Here is an 18,311-nt window from a genome sequence, read left to right as displayed (position 1 = left end):
GCCAGTTTATGAATGACGTCCAGCAGCAAGGGTGGATCGAGGCTCAAAACGCGTGCGCACCATGTCAGTACCAGTAGTTGAATATATTAAATATATGTATAGTACAAAGAGTAATGTAAATAATACAGTCACCTAGTCCACGTTTCTAACTGATGGATCACACATTGTTTTTATTTCCATTGCATTTTTTTTCTATTGGTCAGTTTGTGGTACTAAATTATTGAATTTTGCAATTGTTTTATTTATTTAAAATGACCAACTGTGCATAAAAGAACTGAAATATTCCTAGTTTTCAGTACAAGCTAAAACTCATGTAGCTTCCATTTCACTCAGAAGTCAACAGTTGGAGAACACAAATGGTGTAGTGGTTATCACACTTGCCTTACATGCAGAAGGTTGCAGCCTGTGTGGGTTGTGAAAACTCACACTTTTCTCATTGTAAGGCATTTAAAAAATAAAAATTAATAAAAAATTTTAAGAAAAAAAATTGACATTTTTTTATTTATTTAGAATTGTTTTATTTATTTAGAAATTTAGAATTCATTTAGAAATTTAGAATTTATTTAGAAATTTAGAATTGAATTCAAAATGAATTTAGAATGATCAAAATGTGAGTCAGCTCAGCTGCCTCACATTTTGATCATTTCTAAGCCTGGATTAGTGACCAATTTGCTTGTCATGTGAGACAATCAAAGTTTCATCTGTCCAGTCGGTGATTTATTCCTTTTTTGTTTTGTAACATATAAAGTAACATTAGCTGTTTTCTTAAGGTTATGTGTGAAGTTTCACTAATGCCGACACTGACATTCTCTTTCTCTAACACTCAGCGTCATTCAAACTGCACCACTGCTGGAATGACATCTAAGACCAAGTGTCCATGTGTGGGGTCCTAGACTGACGCCAACCTTCATTTGAATATGAATGGAGCCATGGTCTTGTACATGTGTGGAAATGCATAGATGCTCAAAAAAGAAAGTTTTGACCCCAACTTATTTACTGTCTTTACTCACACACTCACGTGTTGTGTTGGAGTTTTTATTTTTTTATTTTTTGAAATTTTGGCCACCAAATTTAGTTTATTAGCAACAACAACCAAGCACAAAGGTCCAGCAGGANNATGACAAGCCAAAGTGGCACCAGAGCTTTATTACACCTGCTGTGAGTGGAATTCTTTACAGGTCAAAATGTCACTGACGACCAGTCTAACTAAGACAGAGGTCATATCAACATGGTCTAAGTGACAGATCTGTGGTAGAAAGTCAAAGGCTTTTGACACAGAGTGATACACTAGTGGTTTTAAGCACAGACTTACTGAAATGTAGTGAATAAAATGTCAGACACTGATCTGATCAGGGTTAAAAAGATCACAACACATGTCGTACTTCATTTAGTAAATTAAAGTAATGAAATAATTAAAGGCTTTGCGAAATACTAAAACATGACATTATATTTACTTGCTCACAGCAAAAAGCTCATGCCTTTTGCCCTTTGCACCATGACCCTGTGGTTTAGAAATACAGGAGCCATCAATTTAAAAAAACAGTGATGCCACAACAATTAAAGTCATTGCAGTTAAATTAGTTTTATGTGAGGATGTAATTGTCAGTTTACTTTGTATTTACAACACAATTGAAGTAACTTATGACACCTGCCATCACAAAACCCTTTTCTGAGGTTAATTTTAGTCTGAATTGTAAACAGTACTAAAGCAGCAATCTGTCGTCTGCCATAAAATCTAAATTTATTGTCACTTTTACAGGCTTTTGTTTTCGAAGAAACACAGTCAACAGTTTGGTGCACAGTTGTGCTTCCTTCTGCTAACTCTCACCTACACTATAATCTGATGTTTAATCATGGATTAATCTCTCAGAATTTCTTCTGAATACAGATTTTTGTTGTGTTTGAAAAACCCCAATCAGTTTGGATTTAATGGTGTTTGCACCAAACGTAATGGTGATGATTGTAGTTGTGCACCAAGTGTTTGTGCCTGGTCTCTGTGGACAAGAAGGAAAATGCATCAACCTCTGATTTTTTTTAATCTTCCCCTCAGTCTCTGATTTAAAAGCAGGATGTTTGTTGATGTGGAGAGTCTGAGTAAATAACTGAAGGCGCTGTAATTCATGCAGCAATGTGATCTCGCTCTAGCAGAGAAGGGACTGTGTAAATGCAGATGATGTTTGCAAGCCTCTCTGGTCAGTGGGGGGTACAGAGAGGGGCAATGCTTATCCCAAGCAGGATCTGATCCCTAGTTCTATTCTGACTGGGCCCTTTGGGCAGCTCATTTTGCTCCCAGAGTCTGACAGGCATCGGAGCTTATGTGCAGACTTCAGTGTAGCAAATTTAAAGTCCATCTGTGGGAAACAGATAGGTCTGGCTTATCACCTCTCATTCAAATTCTGTTTGTAAAGCCCACATATAGTCCTGCTCCTCTCTACACAAAACACGTAAAGCAAAAAAAAAAAAAGAAAAAGAAAGAGTGACTGCAGCAGCAACAGTCAACACTGGCAACAGTCACACAGGGTCATGAAATGTGGACCACAGTTGGTGCACAAATAAAGAGAGCAATTTTCTCGAGGAGGCCATGGCAGCTGCAGGAGGATCACAAGCTGTAAAAAAAAGTCATGTTGTCCATCGCACCACAGAAGCATAGTCTAGTTTGAACACACACACGTGCATGCACATGCACATTAGCGCAGGGTTAATTGCCCACCAGCTTAGAGCTGGAATGGTGGGTGTAAGCAGAGAGAAAAACCACCGAGTTTTAAAAATACAGGAAGAGTGTTTAGCTTTCTTTTCATGGAATAAACTAGCTGGAGGCTCACAGGGATGATTGCAGCCGCTCTAACTGTAATTACATGTGTTTTTTCTATACTCTAAATATAATCTCACCGTAACTTACAGCCCTTAACCTCACTGTTTTTACATTACTCAACCATAACGCATTCCGAGATCCTTTGTTGAAGGATAAGTCAGGAATAAAGAAATCAACAATTAATGAGATCCAGTAATGTAATTAACCTTGTGTTCTGCCACTGAAACGTTTTAAATTGTTGTCTGACTTTACAAGTTTTCAAGGTTTTTTTTATATTCACAAAAGCTTTAGTTTGTTTGTCAGGAACAAAGTTTGATTCAAGGTCATAAGCAGAGACAATAAGAGCTTCTTCTTCTTTTTCTTTCAAATTTGTCCCTTTTTTCAGACGTTGCCACAGCGAATCATTGCTTTCCATATTACCCTGTTCTCTGTATCTTCTACTCTGACTCCAACTATCTGCATGTCCTCCCTCACTGCATCCATATATCTCCTCTTTGGCCTTCCTCTTTGTCTCCTACCTGGTAGCTCCATCTCTAGCATTGCACTGTACTCCCCACCACCAGTTAGAACTGAAGAAGCCTCTTGGATGAGAGGTGAAACGTCTTCTTTTAGAAAATTCACGTTAAGTTGCCTAACAGAACTTGACCATGACCTGGATGACTGAGAATCTTCATAGATATCTTTAACATTCTTCTACCAATGTATCCACTGTTGTACTATTCTCATACATGTCCTGCACCAAACTAACATACTTCTCTGCCACTCCTGACTTCCTCATACAAAACCACAATTCCTCCCTTGGCACTTTGTCATATAGCTTTTCTAAATCTACAAATAAACAATTCCGGCCTTCTCTGTACTTCTCCATCAGCATCCTCAAGGCAAATATTGCATCTGTGGTACTCTTCCTAGGTATGAAACCTTACTGTTGTTCACAAATCTCCACTTCCTGCCTCAACCTAGCTTCAACTACTCTTTCTCAAATCTTCATTGTGTGACTCATCAACTTTATCTCTCTGTAGTTGTTACAACATCACTTTACTTCATCCTTTCTAACGTGATCTATTTTCTTCCTAATAGTCTCTGGTTCCTCATTTCTATTTTACCTTTCATTTTCCTCATTCAACAACTCCTCAAAGTATTCCTTCCATCTTCTCAGCACACTTTCCTCACTTGTGATTACATTCCCATGTCTGTCCTTAATCAACCTCACCTGCTGCTCATCCTTCCCAGCTTGATTTCTCTGTCTTGCCAATCTATACAACTCCTTTTCTCCTTCCTTTGTGTCCAAACTCTCATACAACTCCTCATATGCCTTTTGTTTGGCCTTGGCCACTTCCCTCTTCACCTCCCTTGTCCTCTCTTTGTACTCCAGTCTGTTCTCTGCTGTTCTGTCCTGCTCTTTCCAGAACTTATCCTTTTCTTCTAACTCACAGCCCACCTGTGGGGCATAACCACTAACAACATTAATCATCACTCCTTCTATTTCTACCTTCACACACATCAACCTGTCTGACTCTCGTTTCTCCTCCACCGCATTTCTTACATATTCTTCCTTTAGGATCACCCCTACCCCATTTCTCTTCCCATCTGAACCACGATAAAACAGTTTGTAGCCTTCTCCAATGTTTCTAGCCTTACTGCCCTTCCACCTGGTCTCCTGGACACACAAGATGTCTACTCTTCTTTTCTCCATCATATTAGCCAGTTCTCTACTTTTCCCTGTAATTGTACCTACATTTAGAGTTCCAAACTTAAGACCAACACTTCTATCCTTCCTCTTTTCTCTTACTGTCCGAATGAATCGCCCTCCTCTTCTTCTTTGTCTTTGACCAACAGTAGTCCAATTTCCATCAGTGCCCTGTTGGTCAACAGCACCGTTGGTGGTCGTTGTTAACCTGGGTCTTGACCGAACCGGTATGGAAATTGTTTTAGTGATTTTCATATTTGATTTGGCTAAAAGTTTTACATGGATGCCCTTCCTGACGCAACCCTCACCATTTATCCGGGCTTGGGACCGACACTACAGTATCACTATAGTAACACTGGCTTGTGTACCCTGGTGTACCTAGTTTTGGTTTAGAGACAGTTAGAGCCACGTCATTATGAAGAAGAAAAATACACAAACAATAGCATTTTGTTGTATAACTTCACAGAAGACAAAGATCTTGAGAAGTGAGTTGAAGTTAAGTTAAAAATATTGCAAAGTTAAAAAATACTTTCTATATAGGCGCAACTTCTATTTATAAAAAATATGTATCATCATCTCAATTGGAATATGTCTTTCAATGGGGATCTACTGACTGTAGATCTAGGGGTCAGCAACTATAGTTGTCAGAGAGCCAGGGTTTTCTTTTTTTCTAGAAAGATAAATATTTTTATCATAAATCATAATTTGGAATCATGTCACAGGCCTGTTAGGACAGTTTGGTGGACCGGAATCGGCCTGTGGGCCAGATGATGATCACTGTTGTACATGCATAATGCAGATGATGATATTTTATGTTTGTTAGATTTAACTTGAATTTAAAATAAAATATATTTTAATACTTGAGACAGGTTTCAACATGTTCCTAATGGATTTCTTCTTTGGCAAATCACTGGAGCTCCTTCATACAGTATATCATGGTCCTCTGGTATGGAACGTACATATTCAGTTTATTCAGTGAAGCACCTTTAACATACTGCTTCACTGGTTTAAGAGTATGTTCCACGTTCTCATGTTGGAAGACAGTTTTGCAGCTGAGCTCTTGAGGGGTTTTTTTCAGACTGAGCTGAAGTTCCTTCCAGACTTTTAACTTTTTTGAGTCAATATGCACTAAACATTTTCTGCTTGAATATACTCTCCTCTACGTATTTTGCAGATTGGAAAAAGAAAATCTCTCATTTGTTTTTAATCAAGTTCTTATCAAATTAAAATAGTTTGATGTTCTTATCTTTTTGGTGAGTGAGTTTTCTCCATTTACTGAGTCTGTTATTACAATTTGACCATAAAGCTTTCACAGCGTAGTTCTTACATGTAGAACGCATAATATGACAGTTAGTCATAATTTTCTCAAAGTCACAAGTTGTCAACTTGATCGCAAGCTAAACTGTAATTTCTGGAACGTCGAGTTTTTAATTATATAAAACTAAATGTTTTTTAATGACCTCGATCATCATAGCGATGTTCGCCTATGATTTGTCTTCGCCTGCACCGCTGGCCATAATATTATAACGTCTGTTGCTAAAATCTTGTCTGTCATCATGCTGGAATATTCGCTCAGATGTGAGCTAAAAAATGTTATGATGGATCCAAGCCTATATTTGGCTGTAGCTGAGAAAAACACCACAGGGAAAAACAGAGGGCTGGAATCCAGGGCTTATTCTGACTGATGCTGTGAATCAACTGTATGGGAACACCTCAGGGACCAAAACAGCACTGCAGTCTGATGACCAGTTAAGTTCTCTAGGAGACACTACTGTAGAACATGTCCACTGATAGAAAAGAGCTCTGTAGGAATTCAGTTTACGTTCAAACATGCTGTGTTTTCTAGCCATGTACTCTCCTATGGGAAAAATACATTATACAAGTCTGACTTCTACTGGACATTACATGAAATTGCAACAATTGAAATGCATAAATAATCCAAGGCCAACTAATTCCTTACAATCCCCTGCAATTTAACACACTCTTTTTTAAAATCATAGCTGACGTGAAAACAACAGCACAAAGAAAATCAAAGAAACCACTTACCGGTAATAATGTTGCTCTGATAACCTTTATTTATTCTATTTACAAAAGCATACAAAAGTGTTGTCCTCAGACCCAGAACATTATAAATCACATTGCAATGAGCGTTAGAAAGAACTATTTTACTTGTGGTGCAGTTTTGTTCAGTTGTCAGTGTCTTTGCGAGCTTGTTTCAACCCCTGTTAAAAAAAAAGAGAATATTTCAGCATGATTCTTTAAAAACATGAAAAAGACAAAATTCAAAAGTAAGAATTTTGTTTTGAAGTCAGAATATTTTCACAATTTTCTTTCAGTTTTCAAAGAGCAGTCGGTCAGGCACATTTCTGACTTCCTGCTTTATTTGTGTTGTTTTTATTGTGTAATTTCTACTTATTTTCTGATGTAAATCAAATTTGGAAAACTTCTCCTCAAAGCAATATTGTAACAAAAAAACTGAAGGGACTAAAAGAGTAGGCAGTTGACATCTTCTCTACTGTGACTTTTGTCACACAAAAAAGAACTTGCTTTCCTATTGTTCTAAAATATTGTGCAGAGAACAAGCAACACGGAAACTAGGGATAAGATTTATAATTATTTTCTAAACTACTTAATCACTTTTTCAGTTATTCAACTTATCATTCACTCAAACTCAACTCTACCTCAAAAGTCAGAAAATCAAAGAAGAGATTGCTCACCAAAACAATTAGTGAACTAAGTACAGCCATACTTTAAATAAAGTTTCTTCTAATAAGCTATTACCTCATTAGCATAACAACAGGGATGATGCATCATCACAAGATAAAGTGTCAGTAACTGAGAAAAATCTTCATTCATCAGTCTGGCAAATCACAATATATTCATTTATTTACCCAGTTAGCCTCGGTGTACATACCAGGTAATATCCTGTGTGATATCCACTCATGTACCAGGAGATGAGCATGCTGCCCAAGGCCTCGTCATCCCCCACATCAGGGTTCATTGGTGGAGGAGGAGGAGGAATCATCTGAGGGAGTGTGATGAGAATGTAAATGATGGGAGATGACAAATGGCAAACACACACATGAACAGTTTGTTTTTCATCTCAGCAGCAGAATGACGCAAAAACACACAGGGCCAGAGACAATCTGTTATAGTATCAAAGAGTGTATACAAGATGTATTTCCAACCCACTGGTGGACCGAAATTCATCATGGGAGGCCACGGAGGAACGGGGCCATGTGCAGCAGAATGTCTGCTTCCTTTCTAAAAAACAAAAAACAAAAAACGATTCAACAATATTCAACAAAACCTCTCAAATATTCAAAATTAAACTTAAACACTCTACTTCAGTAGTTCCCAAAAATTGGGGCGGGACCCCCTCAGGACACGGTTTAATTGCTAGATCAATTTAATATGATTTTTATACATTTCTTGTGTGTACGGCAGAGGAGGGAAATGTACCAATGACAAATTTCCTTTTTTCAATACAAATACTGTTTTGGGGGATTAAAAATTGAAAATACAGCAGAGATTTCAGTGGAAATGGACAATGGTCCTACATACAGAGGGGGAGGGTGTATTGAGGTGGGTGATATATAAAGTATTTAAGATGAGATATTTAACATATTTAAGATGTATTGTTATATTTAATACATGATATCGTCTGAGACTATATGGCTGGAATCAGAGGGCCAGAATATTTTGGACAGACATTTTGGGGACCAGACACCCAAATAAAATGAAATAAAAATCATATAAACATTATTTTTTGATGTTCATTTTGGAATCCAGTTGCAGACTGGATTGGGCACTTCGGTTGGCGAGATTGGGCTCACAGCCTGGCAGTTGATTATCACTGCCATATGATATATATGGATCTCACCAAAATGATTTAAATCAGCCACTCGTCTCATGTGAGGGAAAGTAGAGCATCAGCGCAAGTCTGGCCCGAGACAGCAGCACAGTTTAAGACTTTTCCTGTTATATTTGTTAAAATAAAATCACTTATGAGTGCAGTCTTTTAGAGGTTTTACCCTATGTGTGTTAGGTCTTTATTGCTCTATTATTAATTCCATGTGCATTCTTTAAAATAAAAAGTTGAAATGAAATGTTAAAATTATGTTTCTATTTCATAGCAGATACACACACACGCGCAGTATTGAGAATTAATAGAAAAATATGGAGACTAGACTTTTAGATCCCTAGCAAACATATTAACATATATAAATAACTCAAATGTTGAAAATATGATTACTTTGTTCTTACCTGTTTCATGCCATACATGGGTGGTGGGCCTGGAAAGGACCCCGAGAACCCAGAACCCCACATCGGAGGAGGTGGCTGTAGAGGAAAAGTAAATGGATCCTCCTTTTGAGCCCTGGATTTCTGAGCTTTACTGCGAGGCTGCTGTTTGTGGTGGTTGACTGTAGACGATGCCTCACTCTCTTCTGTGGATGACTCTGCTTCATTTACCTTAATTGCAGAGAAAGCAGCACAACATTAGCAACAACATGTTTTGTATCTAAAACTGGATTTGTACCAGACTTGTATCACAGCAAGCCTCAGAGGACTGTATTCATCTATGTGGGCAATCAGCACTTTCTAACTTTTTTATTTAATAATCCATCTGAAAAATAACGTGAGCTGCAGATGGGGCATCGTGCTCTGAAGAACAGGGAGAGGAAACTGCTACAGAAGAAGAAACGTTTCTTTCATATATTTCTTAAATACCGTATTTTCCCCACTATAAAGCGCACTCAAAAGCCTTTAATTTTCTCGAAAAAAGCAACAGTGCGCCTTATAACCCAGTGCGCCTTATGTATTACTTCTGGTTGCGCTGAGCTCGAACCGATTTTGTAAAGCCAAACCACACAGCGCATCAAACATGATGTCACACAACTGAAGCACACTGGGAGCCAACAATGACGTTTAACTCTGTTTTCACAATTAGAAGATGCTCAACAACAATTGTTACAGTATGGATGTGTAACCCAAATACGTGCAACGTTGCGTCGAGCCTCCAAACACCCGGAGATTCTGCGTTGTGTTTTTGTATTGTCGATGTATGGCGCGATACAGGACGACTCAGACGCAGGCAGTCGATTTATTTCGTGGTCAAGAACTCTTTATTTCTCATTTTTTTAAAGATGCAGGAAAAACACACTCTCTCTCTGCAAAACAACATCTGCACTTCCGCACGGAACAGCGTCGAAAAAACAACACGGTGACCAACCAGAACAAAAATAGTGACAACCGCCTGACTCTGGAGGAGCGACCAACAACAACAGCGTCCTCCAGTGTCCAACTTAGTTCACTACCCTTTTCCACAATTCTCCGTCCCTATTGATCGGTGACCCTATGCGCGCCCATCTCACCGATATTGCCAAAACTCAAGTGAAGCAAATTACTTCTGGGCATGCCATCATTTCGGGTGGATTGACCAAAGAATTCCAACCGCTAAATATTGGGTTTAACGGTCGTTTAAATCTGCGTTGGAGCACTGGAAGACAAAAGGCGAACACACATTCACCAAGACAGGGAGGCAACGCCGGGCGAGTTACGCCACTATCAGCCAATGGATCGTGGATGCCTGGGCTAAGGTATCGGTCTGAAATGTCGTCCGAGCTTTCACGAAGGCCGGAATAATCAGGGAACAACCAATTAACAGCAACTAGACTGGCTCGGCTAATGACGAGAGGGATCCGGGCATGCTTGATTGTTCCGCTTAATTGTTTCGCTTAATGCGACTTATGTATGAAAATATTCCAGTTCATTGATAGTGCGCCTTAAATGCAGCGCGCCTTATGGTCAGGAAAATAAGGTATATACATTGCATTATATAACCATAAAAAACAAAGCAAGAATAAAAATGCAAGAATAATGTTCTGCATGGACTGCAGCCCTTTTTGTAACAGCTGACCCCAGGGGGTCTTGGCATAAAAAAACAACTTTTAACTGCAGAATGCTGATGCTCAAGATACTTACAGTGGCAACATGAATTCTGCAGAGTTTTTTTTAACTGCAAAAGGTGCACTAACGACAAGATTCAGTTCCAGTATAGTACCAGTACCTGTGTGTTTATACCACAGGGAATGAACGGAATAGAAGGGGGCCAGGGCTCGAAACTGCCACTGCTACAGGACTATGAAAAGGAGTATACAGTCCAGAACAGTGGAGTTCAGGCCATTTTGTAGTCACAAAATGATAAGATAAATATGTATCTTATGCTAATCATAGACACAAATCAAATATAGTGTGAATATAAAAGATTTCATCCTAGAACCATACACTTTCTAACCCTAACCCTAATTAAAAAGGGTTTTCCTGCTGCGCACTCAGGAGAAAAGTGTAAAACTTTAGCTAAGTTTTCTTGTATTTCTTATTCTTAATAGAATAAACTGTGTCTCTCTGTGCTTGTACTAAGTTGTCCTTTGCTCCATAAATCACTGCATCGCTGCGAGCTTCAGCAGGGCAGGGAACAAAATTTGGATTTTCCCCCCTATCTGAACTGTATCACTGATAAAATGGTTTACCAATAAATTGACAGTTTACTGAAATAACAATGTGTTGCTGAAGTTCGAGAAAAGAAGAAGTAATTTTCTGTCTCAGATACTAAAACCTGATATAGGAAAACATCAGCTGATAAGGACAAATTGAACCCAGTGTTTAAAGCTCTGTTTATTCCTCTCACTGTGCCTCTGAATTGTTGTATTGGTGGTAGATTTATTTTGTTTTGAAATAATTTATTAGTAATTTTTTATAGTCTAGTCAATTGCTGATTATTTTGACACTGTTACAAGTTAACACTGAGCTACAGTATAATGGATCCAGGTAACATCAGAGTCAAGCAGACCTCTCTGGTTTACTGTGGAGAGACACACTTGTTGACGATTTACAGAGGAGGGTTCAAACTACCGCAATTGTGTGGTGTTCTCTGGAAATGTCATATTTGTTTATTTAAAAAAAATATTTTCACATGTTTACTTTAACTTATTAACTATGACCTTTTGTTCATGATGACCCGCTGATAAGAATGCTGAGACGTATTGTGACCAGAATAAAAACAATTTTTACTCAACATTTGTATGACATTTTCCAATTCAATATAAACTTTAATAATTTCTGCAACTTCAAGTTTTAAAGACAACCATAAATATGGACCCTCCTATTTTCTAGAAAGGGTTTTCCAAGATTTTCCCAGGATGACTTGAAACTGCTGTAGAAGACAGACAGGTATTCACGCCATACACCAGTACTAACCCGCTGTGCTCTATTGAAGTGTTCTTTACTACAGTTGTGTTTGTACATTTGAATTATAATGGTAAGAAATAAGTTCAACATTTTAACAAACTACACTGAATAAGTTCTTGTCAGTAACTCAATCAAAGGTCGTGGAAACTGGTCCATTACAACTCTGGTAGTACCGCTGCTGTAGTATAGAATACACCTTATATTAGTGATTGATGTGCAACATATCAATGTGGTTTTGCTTCAATGCCTTTTCTGACTTTGTATTTGTCGGTCATAGTTGCTCTTGGTCTTTTTTAAATGATTAAAGAGCTCTGCCTCTGCATGGTTCCAATGTCAAAACAGTGAACTCTGTCTGCTTTCACCACAAGCTGTCTCTTGACTTTTTAAACACATACTCCAGAATACACATGCAAGTCCTCATATAGAATAAAATGTAATATAAAAATTGTAACTGCATTTTCACACAGGTGATGTTTTAATTTTTTCACCAAGTACAGCGAATAAAATATATTTTTTACCTGAACATTTGTTTCTTCCTCTCCTTCAGAAAGTCTTTGGAGGAGGTCTCCAAGTTTCTGCTCCTCCTCATTCCCATAGTCTTTATAAACCACCAAACAGGTGCCTCTCAGTTTGTCTATAGAGGAGATTGTTGCTGGGTAGAGTTGGCCATCCTGTGCCCAATAAGCACAGCACGAGTCGCCAACCTGCCACTGTCAGAGCACAAATTGCAATCAAAGTTAAAGCATGAAAAGCACTTAATTCAGTGGCCAGTTAATAATAATAATATTTATTAATTTTAATATTATTATTAATATTATAATATAATATTAATTAAAGTTAATAATAGTTAGTGGCTGTAACATATGTATATCAATACCAACCTAATACAAACAAATCCAATTTTTATATTTATTTATGAAATTAGGGAACCTCAATATTTTACATATTATTAGTTAACAGATGCCACCAAACATTTATTTTGTACAGAAAATACTCCAAACTGTGATCGAGGTGTGTACAGAATCATGATTATTCTGTACAGTTACATCATAGTCAGTCGTCTCAGTGAAAGGTATGGAGTATATTAAAGTAAATATTAACACACCTGTCCATCTGTTGGTGCACTGTTTTTCTTTCTGCTTTGGTTCTTTTTGTTGCTTTTGCGTTTTTTTTTGGGTTGCTCTTTCTTTGAAGGCTGTGGAACTTCATCTCCTTTAAGTGCAGTCTGCAAAAAATCAGCAGAAAAGAACAGGTAAAGTAGTCACTCATGTTAACATGTAAAATTTTGTGAACGTAATTTGTCATTGATGCAAAGCAAAACACAGCACACAATTAAATTTGCCCTCTGCTTTTGACCCATCAAAACAGTGAGCAGGGGGACAGCTCATGGTAAGCACTCGTGGAGCAGTACATGTGGAAACTGCCATGCTCACTGCACCTCAGTGGGACCTGGTGGATTCGAACTTACAACCTTCCTTACCTTAACCACCAAGCCACTATTGTCCATATAACCAAACATAACTATCAATTTTACCTTGAATGATGCTACTGCCTTGTCATAGGCCTTTATCAGTGCTGTGTCATCCCAAATGTCAGAATCATCACTCTGTAAAAGAAAAATAATAGAATTATGGTCAATTATGACCTCCTTTAGCCAAAAAACAGAATTCAGGCATTGGTGGTAAGTGTCAATGATTCTCAGGCAACACTCCAAATTATTCCAGCCCACTTTCTTTAACAAATAAAATATTTTTTAAGGCCAAAGGTCTACTGCTAAAGATCATTGTTTTTAGTTCAAAGAACCAATGTTGTATAGTAATTAAGTCAGGATTTTTGTGGGTTTGTTTTAAACTGCATGTCTGACAGGAGACTTTAAAACCAGTGCATTATTTTTTTTATTTCTGGATACAACAGATTGACAAAAGGACATTAGACTCAAAAGACATGTTGGCAACGTATTTAGCAGTTATCTGACTTGACATGTTCATCCGTTTCCTCCAACCAATACTACAAGATGTGTTTAAACCTATCTGCGCTTTTCAAGTATTTTAACTTTTATTTGCGGCGTATTATAATAATGCAGCAACACAAGTGATAATACAAACACAATTAAATATAAAAGACGAAATAGCTACTAATTTTTCACTATGCACTCCTTTGTCTTAAAACTGATCCAAACTCTTTGTAGCATAGCTTAGCTCTACTACTCCCTTCTCTGTAATCTTTACGACTAAAACCGAATAAAGGAAGAATCGTTGTTGTTCTTAGTGCATTAGTCTCTACATTACAAACCTGGTTAGCTCCACGAGTAAATAACGCGTTGTTATAGTCATTCGCCATGAGAAAACAACTGCTAAATACTAACAGCTAACAACGAAGGTACAACGTGCGTCGAGGCTCAAGAGGTTTGAGGCGGTAGTGACGTAAATAGCTTGCGACGGAGTTTTTAGTTTGCTTGGCAACGACGGTCGCTTGTCAAGCCTGAAGCTAAACGGCACAATTGCTGTTGTTTTATTATTAAATAAATTGTACTTTTTAATCAGAGAGTGTCCCGATAATCATGTCCGACATCTCACTGAGTTCTTTGGGTGCAAAGGTTGTAGTCGCTGCGTCCAGTGATGAAAACCACCCACCAGAAAACATAATCGACGGGTATGTTTACTTCCCCCCCTTTACTCTATTTTCTATTAAATGTTTTACATAGGCACGGTTGTAACGTTTTAATGTTCTTCCTGCCAATCTACTAACTAGTTGATGATGTATTCCGTTTCCCCCTGTTATCCATGTCATCGTGTTCTGATAGCTATCCTGTTTATCTGTTACAATAAATCATATACGCCCATTTCACCCTATCTTTTGTATCGGTTGAGGATTTATTGTCTCCTCCATGTCTTTAAAACTTCTTTCAAACTGCTCATTATTTGTCTGTCCCTATTGTATGTGTATTTCTAAACTCTAATCGTCTTTCCTGGCAAAAACCAGAGTATCATTAATTTTTCAAATACTAACTTAACCTCCTGTTATCTAGATGCTACCATACTTAAAAATAGGTCTCACTACTGTCTTGTAAACCATCTATATCAATTCTCCTGCTATCTGTCTCTCACACATCCCACCCGACACTTGCCTTCACCCACTCCACCCTGCCTGTCTCCTCTCATTCTCCTTTGTGTTCTACTGTAGATGGCTGATCCCAGGTCTTCCACTTTAAATGCCCCAGTCCATTAAGCATTACATCTCTACCTACCTAATACTCCTTGGCACACATATTTCCTTCAACCTCTTTCCATAAATAGTGTCCTTTTCAAATTTTTTCCACCTTGAACTAAAAATACTTAAAATCTAAATTCAAACTGAAATTACAGGAATAGTCCACAAATTTAAACTTTTTGTACATTGCATAATTTCTTTCCAATTCTAGCACAGGTGATAAAATATCCATGTAAATCATTATTAAAATATTTATTTAAAGTTATATTTCTGATTTTGCAAAAATAGATTTCACAAATATGACTTTCTCATTTTAGATTTATTCAATGAACTCTGTACATCTCAATCCATGGATAAAACATATGATTTTCTTTGTATTTTATAAATGCCAACAGGTAGTAAACTCTGAAGGGACCTTATATTCTTATTATTAATAATAATAATTTGAATTGTTGTCTCAGCAGTAGATCTGCTGGGATAGGCTACCCCTTCAAGGCGCCAAGTATGTGGTTCGTCTGGGGCTGGACGCCAGAACCTTCTGTGTGTAGGGCAGATTTGTAAGCAGTCATAACTGCTTTAACTATAGAACCACTAAAAAAGTACTTGCATTGACTGGGAATCAAACCTGGGCCTTCCCTGTGGCAGGCAATAATCTATTGCTGAAAAACCAATGCAAAATGTCTTGTGATAAGTGGGATTCGAACCTACGCCTCCAACTGGAGATCAGAAATCCCATTTACAGGAAAGTAGATACCTTGCGTCTGGAGTCTTAAACCACTCGGCCACCCGGTAAGGCTTGCAGATGGTAAGGCTTGCAGATGGTAAGGCTTGCAGATGTGGATGTTTAAAAAATAATATAGCTCCTGTTTCCTTCACATGCTTTGATTTTGTATAAACATTTTAAAAAATGTTTTCTAATTATCTTACACACACCATTAAACACCATTTAATCTTCTGAAACCAAGATATAAATCACGTGTTTGCATTGTTGAGTACTTTGGGGGCACTTTGCATCAGTGCTAACATTTTTGATATTTGTTTTACCCAGAAACACAAACACATTTTGGATGTCCACCGGGATGTTTCCTCAGGAGTTCATCATCCGCTTCGCTGAACCCACAATGGTTTCTGTTGTGACAGTGGACAGTTACAATGGTACGGATGAGTTTAGAGTTAAATCAAAGGAGGGAACATGATTATATGCTTCATCACCCAAACAATAGAAACACATGAATCAACAAAAGCCTATCAGTGTTGGTTTAATTCACAGTGACATTCATTATGCTTTAAGTTCATCCATGTATACGATTGGAAAACAAGTGGCAAAATCATACATGCATACATATGTGTGTATCTGTGTTTGTGTGTAATTAGCATTGTGTAATATTGAATAAAATATCTCCCTTAAAATATGATCACAGAAACACTTATATTTTCCTGTGTATGATTAACTTTATCATAGTGTTGAATGTGTATGGAATTATATCCATTTGAAAACAGTTTCCTTTGTTGTTTATGTAAAGTGTTTTAAATTGTAATGTAAGGTCAACACATTTTGTTTATATTCGCTCAAACTGTTAAAAACATGAATCTAGGAAGTGGGTTGAAAATGGGAAACAGTGACTGCAGGTTGAGCTGAGGGAATTTGGATGCATCAAATTTCATGGCAATCAATTCAACAATTTACCAACTGCTGTGAACATTTTCTACATTGCAGTACATAAATTGTGATTATTCTCAGGATGAATTGGTTCATATGTCTGTGCACAAAGAGTTTGCTCTTGGCCTTAATTTTCCCACAAAATCAAAAATGATGTGTTTTTATTGTATGAACCAATGTCATCAGTGCCATTCTTGTTTCTAGTCAAACACTTGAAGATAGAGAAGAACACGACACAGAGTGCCTCCCAGTTTGAGTTTGGCACAGAGAAAGGTGAACAAACACATTCATCTTTTTTCCTTTCTTCCTTTGATTTGTCTTTCTTTCCTTTCTTCCTTCCTTCCTTCCTCCCTTCCTTCTTCCTTCCTTCTCTTCTCCCCTCATTCTTTCCTTCCTTCCGTCCCTCCTTCTTTTCTTCCTTCTTTTTCTTATCCATTCTTTTCTTTTCTTTGTTTCGTCCTTCCTCCCTACTTTTCTTTCCTTTTGAATTTTCTCCATTTGTTATTGTCTTGTCCTATCTACTCTTTATCCCTTCAAATTCAGAAATCACTGGCTCACCACTGCTTCTCTTGACAGAGTTTGAAAACACAGAAGGACATCTTCAGTCAAATGCTCTCTCAGTGAGTCAAAATTTTAATGAAGCTATACCAAATACCACAAGCTATCAGATTATTAGATACAGTAACTGCTCCCTGTGGTTGTGTTTTTTTCTTTTAGCTCAGCGGAAGTAGCGCCACACACCTTCGTTTCATCATCACTAGAGGATATGATCACTTTGTCTCTGTGCACAGAGTCAGTGTGCAGCCCTGACAGATGGATTAGTGTGAATTAAAGTTGAAATGTTTTTGATGTACATATTGAATGTATATGTATATATGTGAGATGCTCTCATTATATGCTGAGTTGGTTTGATAAGACACACACGCACGCACACACAACACCAACACACTATTCCCTTGTGGCAGACAGCTGCAATAAGATAGAATCTGATAATAATATTTCATAAATATGTAAGAGACATTGATCAGAACAAATCAATGAATTCACTGTATGTCTAAACAAAATAAACTTTATCGTCTCACACTTCATCAGGTGAAGCTGTGCATGCAGCATATGGTCAGAAGCTCTGGAGTGTTTTTACATCCAGCTTCTAATTATACTTATTTTCTCAGCTTTTTTTAGTTAAAGTGGTATAGTCTGTTATGTGTGGATGGAGGCTTTTTTATAAACCCCACATTCAGCTTTTTCTGCTAATTTCATAAGCTGATAGTTGGCAGTGGTACAGAATAAAAGAGTTGGATTGTGATGAATGGAAAAAACCACTGACAAAGGAACTTTCTCTCTGTGTAGGAGATCGAGCTAATTAACTAGTTTAGAGCTACAGGGGCTTAAATTAGCATTGGTGCCGACTGATGCTCCCCCCTTCTCCCTCCCATGAGCGATATTTGACATCCCCTAAGAAACAAGGAACCATGGACAATTCAGCTAGGGGGGGGGGGGGGGGGTTGAGGAACCAGATGGTTAACCAGGAAGCTGGGGAGTCTAAAAAGACTGCAAGCTCATTCATACAAAATAGCCAAAGCAACTGCTGCACTGATATACTTTCTCCCGCTTTCACACACACACAGTTGCTCAGTGACTTCTATCTACCTCTAGAGCCATTTCAGTGTGTCAGTAAGAGGTTCAGC

General features: G+C 37.8%; 2 protein-coding genes across 5 annotated transcripts; one reads left to right on the top strand and one right to left on the bottom strand.

Annotated features, from left to right (window-relative positions):
- Positions 1-6,554: 6,554 nt before the first annotated feature.
- On the bottom strand, positions 6,555-14,204 carry smn1 (survival of motor neuron 1, telomeric). 3 transcript variants are annotated; one of them, XM_008336804.3, is made up of 8 exons: positions 14,046-14,186; positions 13,288-13,359; positions 12,859-12,978; positions 12,272-12,463; positions 8,769-8,975; positions 7,695-7,766; positions 7,417-7,527; positions 6,555-6,724 (listed from the first exon to the last, which is right to left on the bottom strand). In XM_008336804.3, the coding sequence occupies exons 1-8, from the start codon at positions 14,091-14,093 to the stop codon at positions 6,689-6,691; spliced, it is 858 nt and encodes a 285-aa protein (XP_008335026.1). In that variant the 5' UTR covers positions 14,094-14,186; the 3' UTR covers positions 6,555-6,688. The 3 variants fall into 3 exon arrangements, 2 of the variants coding, with proteins under 2 accessions (XP_008335026.1, XP_016886108.1); XR_003048943.1 differs by having other exon boundaries at positions 6,687-6,724; positions 7,417-7,766; positions 14,046-14,204; XM_017030619.2 differs by lacking the exon at positions 6,555-6,724 and having other exon boundaries at positions 7,675-7,766; positions 14,046-14,204.
- A 66-nt stretch (positions 14,205-14,270) lies between these two features.
- Positions 14,271-18,305, top strand: hspb11 (heat shock protein, alpha-crystallin-related, b11). 2 transcript variants are annotated; one of them, XM_008336803.3, is made up of 5 exons: positions 14,271-14,405; positions 16,012-16,118; positions 16,828-16,896; positions 17,200-17,243; positions 17,341-18,305. In XM_008336803.3, the coding sequence occupies exons 1-5, from the start codon at positions 14,314-14,316 to the stop codon at positions 17,431-17,433; spliced, it is 405 nt and encodes a 134-aa protein (XP_008335025.1). In that variant the 5' UTR covers positions 14,271-14,313; the 3' UTR covers positions 17,434-18,305. The 2 variants fall into 2 exon arrangements, with proteins under 2 accessions (XP_008335025.1, XP_024909075.1); XM_025053307.1 differs by having other exon boundaries at positions 17,167-17,243.
- Positions 18,306-18,311: the final 6 nt, after the last annotated feature.

The sequence above is a fragment of the Cynoglossus semilaevis genome, chromosome Z (genome assembly GCF_000523025.1).
Source record: "Cynoglossus semilaevis isolate Cse_v1.0 chromosome Z, Cse_v1.0, whole genome shotgun sequence".
NCBI lineage: Eukaryota > Metazoa > Chordata > Actinopteri > Pleuronectiformes > Cynoglossidae > Cynoglossus > Cynoglossus semilaevis.
The sequence above is the reverse complement of the archived record's forward strand: the minus strand, read 5'-3'. Positions and strand labels throughout refer to the sequence as shown.